This window comes from Carassius carassius, chromosome 8, assembly GCF_963082965.1.
Source record: "Carassius carassius chromosome 8, fCarCar2.1, whole genome shotgun sequence".
Classification (NCBI taxonomy): Eukaryota; Metazoa; Chordata; class Actinopteri; order Cypriniformes; family Cyprinidae; genus Carassius; species Carassius carassius.
In genome coordinates, this window is record NC_081762.1 from 7,660,997 (window position 1) to 7,670,921 (window position 9,925).

The window sequence follows — 9,925 nt, forward strand, 5'->3', positions numbered from 1 at the left end:
TAACAATAGAAATGAAAAGTCTTTCTTTCCTTCTCTCATCCCCTCTGAGAGCGTCCGTCCGTCTCTCACGTGAGCCACAGCCAGAGGCTTTTAGCTATTGGCAGAAGCCACAAGCCTGTGGTCGTCTTTTTCCTGAAATGGAAAGAAATTTAAGACGCCTCTAGTGTCCAATTAAGCTTACTGGAAAAAGCAAAGCAGCAACACGCATTTGCAGACTGGCAGAGGCTGAGCCGGCATTAATAACTGCAGTAAATTTAGTCCCGGCTTGTCTTTGAGGTTATAATTGGATTAATCGTCTGTGGATTTACCACAGAATGACTTTGACCTCTGACCTCCAGCCACCCACTTTCTCTCTCTTCTCTCTCTGAAGGCCGTGCGGCAGGTGACGTGGCACGGGAAAGGCGACTACCTGGCGTGTGTGATGCCCGACAACGGCAGCAGCCTCCAGGTGGTCATCCACCAGGTGAGCAAACGCAGGACACAGAACCCCTTCCGAAAGAACAAGGGTCTGGTGCAGTGCGTGTCCTTCCACCCCATCAGGCCCTATTTCTTCGTGGCCACGCAGCGCTACGTGAGAGTATACAACCTCATCAAACAGGAGCTCACCAAGAAACTGATGGCCAACTGTAAATGGATTTCAAGCATGGCCATCCATCCAGGAGGTACGTAACTGGAGGTTTCTGAAAGGGTCACCAACATTTCATTCAAAACCTAATTTACTTTATTTTCAAAAAGGAGATCTTATGGAGAATCTCCTATGAATATCCAATACAATCAAAGCATATAAGGGCTATCAAATTAAAAATGCAGAGTAAAAGTGCAGACGCATTTTACTGTTACTCAATAAAATTTTGTGAGTAAAATCAGATCATTTTAATGGAAATTATGTCTGAACATACTGTGGTAAAGAAATTTGCCTATGCAAATTCTTCAATTTTACAGTCATTTTTTACATTTTAATATTATGAAATGATCAATTTATCCTGTAACTGTTACCATCTTAGTTTTTGTACTTCTGCTTACATCAGGCTTGACTAAGCTTTGGGCATTGTATTTAAAACTTGATGCTTACATACAGCACTTTTTGGCTCAAATGTACATAAAAATATGCTGATATAAACTTAATGTTAAATACCATTGGTGTGTCTCCTAACCAAATGATGCACAGAGTGTCTATTATTATGAGATGAGATTTGAGAGCTACAGCAGAGAAAAAGACTTTGAGTGAATGGTGATTGAAATGTGGGTCTATTTTATTACGTCAGATGACGTAAATCGAATGGATTACTTTAATTTTCTCTTTTGTCCTTTTGGGAGCTTCAGACGTCCAGAATAGGCTTTGAATCAATGGAAAATATAAGCTTGGACATTTTTTGAAAAACTTTGTGTGAGAAAGTAAGTCATTGGTTTGGAATGAGATTAATAAATGAGAAGAAATTCATTTTTGGGTAAACGGCTATGGACGTTAACCTCTAACGGTAACCTTTGAAATGAGAACTGGCAGCATTCTGTAGCCTGTTACGGTACGTTATATAAAAGTGAGTGTTTGGAAGTGACCAGAGGAAAGTTACTCTAGTTTTATATTTGTCTTGGTTTCTCAAAAATGTCCCTACATGTGACATCAGTGACCACTCTCTTGATGTCAGATGTCATATGTTTCCCCTATTTTACCCGTTTTCCACAGGCGACAATGTGATATGCGGTAGCTACGACTGTCGTCTGGCCTGGTTTGATCTGGACCTGTCCACAAAACCGTACAAAGTTCTCCGGTGAGTCAGCACGAGCAGGTTTTTATAATCTGGACAGTCTGGGGCAGACTCAGGGGAAATTGTTGGTAATGCTGGGCCTGTCAAATAAATGAATGTCTCCTTCTGGGACTTGAAGCAGTTCTGTGTAACGTCCCTCTGCTGTCAGAACGCTGATGGGTCTGTCTTGTGTCTCTGTCCATACAGACATCATAAGAAGGCTCTGAGGAGCGTGGCCTACCACAGGCACTACCCATTGTTCGCGTCTGGCTCTGATGACGGCAGCGTCATCGTCTGTCATGGGATGGTCTACAAGTGAGTCTAATCGTCTTCCTGTCCGGATTTTTACTCTTTATTTTTTCCCAGTGTTATTTAGTCTGCTGGGTTCTCTCTTCTTTGATTTTCTAATCCCTCTCTATTCTTCGGTTGCGTTTTAAATAGCATACTAGCAGTAAATATGAGGGGGATGAATGAGGGGGATGAATGAGGGGGAAGTCGTGGCCTGGTGGTTAGAGAATCGGACTCCCAATCGAAAGGTTGTGAGTTCGAGTCCCGGGCCGGCAGGAATTGTGGGTGGGGGGAGTGCATGTACAGTTCTCTCTCCACCCTCAATACCACGACTTAGGTGCCCTTGAGCAAGGCATTGAACCCCCAACTGCTCCCCGGGCGCTGCAGCATAAATGGCTGCCCACTGCTCCGGGTGTGTGTTCACAGTGTGTGTGTGTGTGTGTGTTCACTGCTCTGTGTGTGTGCACTTTGGATGGGTTAAATGCAGAGCACAAATTCTGAGTATGGGTCACCATACTTGGCTGAATGTCACTTCACAGAAATAGTGTGTGTACTGTGCTTACTGTACATAATGTGTGCTGTAAGCTAGTTTAGATGAGATGTGCCGTATACGCTTGAGTATATTTCAAGGAATACTGTTTCCCACAATGCAATGCATCAACTTTCCACTTCCAGTGAAAGTGAGTGATGGTGACCCATACCCAGAATTTGTGCTCTGCATTTAACCCATCCAAAGTGCACACACACAGAGCAGTGAACACACACACACACACTGTGAGCACACACCCGGCCCGGGACTCGAACTCACAACCTTTCGATTGGAGTCCGACTCTCTAACCATTAGGCCACGACTTCCCGAAACAAACAAATGTTTGTGTAACAAATGTAATTTCTATCTCTCTTGACTCTATTTCAATGGACTGCCAAGACAAAAAATTGAAGTCATGTGACAGGAAAGCTTAATAAAAATATAAATAAATAAACGTAACTGTTATATACAAATTTGTGAGCACACACCCGGCCCGGGACTCGAACTCACAACCTTTCGATTGGAGTCCGACTCTCTAACCATTAGGCCACGACTTCCCGAAACAAACAAATGTTTGTGTAACAAATGTAATTTCTATCTCTCTTGACTCTATTTCAATGGACTGCCAAGACAAAAAATTGAAGTCATGTGACAGGAAAGCTTAATAAAAATATAAATAAATAAACGTAACTGTTATATACAAATTTAGGGCATACAGTGTAGTTGGTGTACTGCCCACTACTAACAATAAATAAAATAATATATCGAAATATGAATAAATAAATATATATGGTGCAACTATTTTAAATCTATAAATGTTAGTAATAAAAGAAATGAATGAAATAAATGAAAATAATAACATTTTTCAGTATGCAGTGATAATATTAAAAACATAATGTTAATGTGTAATCTGTTAGTTTAAATATTTACATTTTAATAATTAAAAATATTATAAATGAATGCCAACCACTTTAAATAAATAAATCTGAATAAAATAATATAAATATCTGGCATTTTGCTGAACACAATAGAAGATATTTTGAAGAATGTTGATAACCAAACAGTTACTGGTAGCAATTGACTTCCATAGTATTCTTTTTTTGTTTTTCCATACTATGGAAGTCAGTTGCTAGGGACACTCTTTGAGCGAAGCTAATGATCCATGTGTGGTACAGGGCAAGCGAGATCTGGATGAAAGGCCTTCATCAGCTGGCCTTAATAGATCTCTTTATACTCAAAATGAGGATCTCATGTTATTTTTCCACTTTTTACTTTCCTTAGTCAAACTGTTGATGCATATACAGCAAAGCATATTTCCAGAATTCACTGTTTTATGGCCTTTATGGCCCTCAGACAGTTAAAAGAAATGGGCAACAGATTTTACCACAAAATTTCTGTAGAGAAAAAGGAATTGTTTTCATTGGAATAGGACAGGATGATTGACTAAGCTAAAAATAGAGTAGATATAATAAAGTAGACTATATTAGAGAGGTCTGTTAGCAGTTTATACTTTTTTTTTTATTCAGTGTTTTTTTTTAATGTTGAAATTGTTGAATGGTTTTTAGTTCTGCCATCTTTCCATGAAATGCATCTTTGATAAGCAAGCATACTAACTTATAAATAAGATAATTTTTTTGTTAGAAACAATTTGTGAATAATTTTTAAATTGGTTACATTTGTGGTCAATGTAAAAAAATATATATATATAAACCATTTTGAAAAATATTTGCTTTTTAGTATATAAATTACTATAGTGTTCAAAATTGTATAATTTAATATTATTAAAAAAAATAATCTGTGCATAAGACATTTAAGATATTTTATGTAAATCTGTACAGTATTCAAATTGTATGCATGTGATAATTGTTAATTTTAGTTTTTAGTAATTGTATTACATTAATACTGAAAACAAACCAAATTTAATTCATAATTAAATAATTAGCATTTAATTTTTAAACAATGCACATAAGACATTAAAAAAATGATAGTTATATATTTTATAGTTAAATATTTAAATATTTTAAGTTAATATTTCAAACATAAAATAAATTTTAAAGGAATATAAATAATAGATGAAGGCATGGTAAAAATTTTCAAATATGGTTTTAATATGACTTTCATATAACAAAAAAAACTTTTTTTAACCTGTTATGTTTAATAAAAATCAACTTGTGTGTCATAAAAGTGTCTGTAGTTGAAGAAACATCTATTGGCAGAAAAGAATTCAGGCATTTAAGATGTTATTGGTGCCAGACTTCATGAAAATCATTATTCAGAGGCATTTTTGAATAACTAACCTTTCTAATGTCTGTGTTAATCCTACAGTGACTTGTTGCAGAATCCTCTGATTGTTCCAGTGAAGGTTCTGAAGGGTCACACCATCACTCATGACCTCGGGGTCCTTGATGTGACCTTCCACCCAACTCAACCCTGGGTGTTTTCCTCCGGGGCCGACGGAACAGTCCGTCTTTTCACCTAGAGAACAAAAAGAAAATATCCCTCCATTGGGAGCCGTGACCTCAAATTTTGTAAACCAGAAATTACACGCCAGTTACGACTCGATGAGGATTTTTAGACTTGCTGCTCTCCGAGGCCATTGACATGTTGCTGGCAGGAATCAAGTGCCTGATCTGATATTGAACATGTCATTATAATATGTGTTTTGAGCTATGTTTTGCCTTTTTTTTATGTTAGAAGAAGAAAATATATCCAGCCGCTCGTAGATTCCCACAGGACAGGTTTGGTTTCAAACCCAAAACCATGTGCACTCGGAAAGGCCCGTTTCCGTATTGGGCTGTCAGTGCCCCACAGCAAATCAAGCACAACCGCTAATCCTTGGACAAGGAAGCCGAATTTGAAATGAAACAAATGTCCAACGTTGGGCCTGGCCAAAGCAAACAAGACATGAAACAAAGCTGCAGACGTCTGTCCTTCACTTAGACTTGATGTTTTCTTAAACCGCCTTCTGAAGCGTTTCATCCAAAAATGGCGTTACCATCCACTCCTACCAGCATCAGCATGTCGCTTTTTATTTTTTACCTTTGAAACTTTTACCAGTTGTAATTCAGAGACCAGTTACATTTTAATTAAACATGGTGTTTCTTGAAGGGTGTTTGGAGTTTGTTTTCTCTTCTGGTTTCCCGCCACAGGTCAGCGAGTGTGATTTTCAGGACTCCTGAATTATATGCAGCGAGGGTCTGGGAATTGGTTTCGTTTCCTATGCTGAGAGGCCCAGACGCCGCTGATCAGACAGCATTGTGTGTTATAGATCATATTTCATTGAGGCCGTCCACCTGCGGGTCCTTCTCTCAAATCCAGACATCATCTCAAGGCTGTGAGCCTCTCTGTGTGGAGATTGCAGTCCTCTGTTTACTTTCCAGCATCTCCAGGGATTTAGGTGTTTGTAAAATGCTTACCAAGCATGAAAAGTACTGTAATATTTGATGTGGTAATTATATTGAAATATCTACATTCTCAAGTAAATGGGTTTACAAACCAAAAAAACTGCTGAAAACTAAGATTGGCAGGTTTAAGTTGGCCTCCAAGTTGTCCTCATTTGTAAGTCACTTTGGATAAAAGTGTCTGCTAAATGACAAAATGTAATGTAAAGTTTGATAAAGACCCCCTCTAAAAACCACTAGCAGAGACCAATTTAGACTATTTTGGCATGTTTTAAGGGGAATTCTCTACAAATCATCCATGAAAGGGTGATTTGAAAAGAAAAGACAGAAAACTGGTTGTAATAAGAATAGTCGTGAATCAAAATACTAACTAAATGAGGTACATTTTAAGCAAAATGTTGCTAAATAGTTGAAGCCAGTGAGCTGAAACTAGTTCTGCATGGGTTTATGCCGGGTGGTCCGATTTCCTCCCACAACCCATGTAGGTTTGGTTATTTGAACATTGTATATTGTCCTCAGAGGTTTGTGTGAAGAAAAGACTCGTGTATAGATGAACGGGTTCTCACCATGATTATAGCTAAAGATGCGGAATTGGCGTTAGGAAAGAAATAAGGAAACAAACTGAAAAATGAAAAAGTTTTAAATTAATTCACGCAACGTTGATAAGCATACTTGAATTCACCCTTTCCTCATTTGCTTTATCACGCAACATTACACTCTCTTTTCTTAATACTCTCATATTTCTTTATCACTCTCACGTGTAAATAATGTTTAACCAGAGGTGGGTAGAGTACCCAAAAACTGTACTCAAGTAAAAGTAAAAGTACTTCTAGAAATATTTTCTCAAGTAAAAGTACTAGTCTTGAATAGTTACTTGAGTAAGAGTAAAGGAGTATCGGATAAAAAATCTACTCAAGTAGTTAGTTACTAGTTACTTTGGGTCATATATACTGAGCCTATTTTTATTTAGATATATAGATAAAATGTATGTAATGTATGTGTGCGTGTATAAATGTATATATTTCATCAGCCTTTACTCTAATTTATGTAATTTATTATAAAACCCTGTCTGTTTACTTAAGTAACAGATATAGGCGTCATGCCATAACTTATTTTTAATACAACTGACTTTATATTAAATGTGAATTTAACATTGAAAGTTAATGTGATATAAATATTGCTACTAATCTTTCATTGTTCAGAAAGAGAGCAAATAACATTTACATTATTAGATAATTTTCACTGACCGTCTAGATTTCAATCACTCTCAGAAACTCCCATTAAAATCACTGAAACTGTTAACACTGTGAAATCAATATCTTAATTATAGATTCGTAAAAACATCTGCACTTTGTTGTTTCTGATGAGAGAATTCGCCAGAAAGAGGTATTCAGTCAGTGAGCGAGTGGAGGAAGCACCGGTATTTTAGCGATGACTCATCGGAACGCCTCTGATTGGCCAATGCTTTAATAAGCTCAAAAGAATCATGTGTGATTGGTTATAATGCGTAGCGCTGTATAAACGCATCTATCTCCGGCTAAGCGCCAGCAAGCAATCACAGATCTGAATTTAGCAGCTGATGATGATATGACTTGCTGAACGTACTCACACCGGTGTGACTGTATTAAAATTAATAAAATCTTAATCGGCTATTTTTTGTCTTTTGGAAGCTGCATTCAACTTGACTCCCCTCTGTTATAAGCCACACACGTACAACAAACTAATGTCACAGTGGTATCGTGTACTGTAATCGAATGTAGCCCAAGTTATTACCTGTTAAACAGTAGACAGCACACGCGGTGTTCATCTAATAAGGATCTCCATCGCTAGCAAATAATAGCCTTTGCAGATTTCAATTCAGTGCAGTTCCAGCCACGTTTTCAACGCTGCTGATGTTCTTAAACGTTACAACTCCGAGTGAACCACTTCAGACGCTCAGCGCGTGCGGCAGGGAACTGAACGACTCATTCAAACTGATTCATGAACCAATTCACTCGTTTGCCAATTGGTTTGATCAAGCCTTTGAACAGAATTGACTCAAAAGAATGAATCATTCGCGAATGGGCATCGCTCATTGCCCAGAGAAAAGTAGACGGCGCGTTTGGAATAAACTGAAGCATTTATAACATTTATTGCATTAAGATAAAGTAACGAGAGGAGCGTCGCCCACAGTAACGGAGTAAAAGTAGAGATTTTTCCCCAAAAATTTACTCAAGTAAGAGTATAAAGTACCCATCTTTAAATATACTCCGAAAAGTATTAGTTACCCCAAAAAATTACTCAAGTAAATGTAACGAAGTAAATGTAACTCGTTACTACCCACCTCTGTGTTTAACAGCATTTCGGATACATGTTGTTCTAAACATGTAAGACCCTCTTTCATCTCCAGACACAAATTACGATATTTTGATGCATTCTGAACTCTCTGACCCTCCCATAGACAGCAAGGATCCTTACAGGATCAAGTTTTAGAAGCGTAGCAAGGACATCGCTAAAATAATCAATGTGACATCAGTGGTTCAACCGTAATGTTTCGAAAGCTACAAGAATACTTTTTGTATATTTACATGAAAATAAAAATAATGACTTTATTCAACAATTTGTCTCCTCCACGTCACCCTACAGCGCCATTTTGGAGAATAACACAAGTTACGTAAACAATTCAGATTTTTGTCAGCAGCACTGGATTCGCAGATTCATTGTTTACATTGTTTGTGCTTTGAATTGAACGTAAACAACGTATCTGCGTACATACGTTGCATGCTTTGTTTACGCATGTGATATGCTCCAAAATGGCACTATAGGGTAATGCGGAGGAGACAAATTGTTGAATGAAGACATTTATTTTCTTTGCGCACAAAAAAGTATTCTAGTAGCTTTATAACATTACAGTTGAACCACTGATGTCATGTGGATTGTTTTAGCGATCTCCTTGCTGTTTTTCTGAACCTTGATCGTGTAAGGATCCTTGCTGTCTATGTGAGGGTCAGAAAGCTCTCGCAATGCATCAAAAATATCTTAATTTGTGCTCTGAAGATGAACGAAGGTCTGACGGGTTTGGAGCAACATTTTCATTTTTGGGTGAACTATGCCTTTAAAGCTAAAATGTTATGTTTTCAATGGCAATCCCTATTTGTGTCCTCATACACAATCTTTGATCATATTCCAAATTAGGAAATCATTTTAATGCAAAGATATATCACGAGAAACACAAAGAATTAACTTAGTTTGACTTCTGATTCACTCAACCATTACCAATGAACGGCTGGGGTATTTTATAATATAATGCATTTTTATCCAGGAAAGCACTTCTTGTTTTGTTTCATGCTGATTCAGCATTAATTTTATGGTCACTGACAGATGGCCAACCAGATGACCAGTCAGTGCTGAGTTTGTCCTTCGATCAGTTCAGCCAGAGTTGATGTACACCAAGCCAGTGGAGGATAGTGCGCGCGTCTCGTCCTGGAAGGGTGTCTGGATATTAATCTGTTATTTATATGATTAGCGTTCAGTACGCCAGGCACATTCTGTTTTTGGGAATGTTGGTTATCTAAAAATAACTTAAGAAACAGTCATTGTCAGCGCTCCAATGGTTTTCCCTCAACTCTACAAAAACATGAATGTGGTAGCAGTAATTCAATGGAGCATGACTCCTGTGCTCATGGAAAGAGACAAGCCTGATACACGAAAAATCTGCCTATCTTGGCGATTATATTTAATGTTGCTAAAAAAGACGCATGGCTGATTTTTGCAAAGTACTGTGGAAAACTGGCTGATGAATTTAGTAGAGAAGGAAGTAAGATTATCAGCTGTTTAACGACTGTCGTGAAAAAAGATGGCCCTAAGATGGTGACATCTACCAGCATGACATAACTGAACCAGGAAAACCAGTCAAAACTTGACTAATCCACAGAATGGATAAGGAAGTTTACATGCAGTTATATTTCTGCCGGAATAAAAAA

General features: G+C 37.7%; 1 protein-coding gene across 1 annotated transcript in view; it reads left to right on the forward strand.

Annotated features, from left to right (window-relative positions):
- LOC132145113 (ribosome biogenesis protein bop1-like) overlaps positions 1-5,295 on the forward strand; it is a 78,314-nt gene extending 73,019 nt beyond the window's left edge. The window contains exons 13-16 of the mRNA XM_059555857.1: positions 371-662; positions 1,685-1,769; positions 1,953-2,060; positions 4,888-5,295. Of these exons, the coding sequence (XP_059411840.1) occupies positions 371-662; positions 1,685-1,769; positions 1,953-2,060; positions 4,888-5,041 (639 nt within the window). The 3' untranslated portion in view covers positions 5,042-5,295. The remainder of the gene's footprint in view (positions 1-370; positions 663-1,684; positions 1,770-1,952; positions 2,061-4,887) is intronic.
- Positions 5,296-9,925: the final 4,630 nt, after the last annotated feature.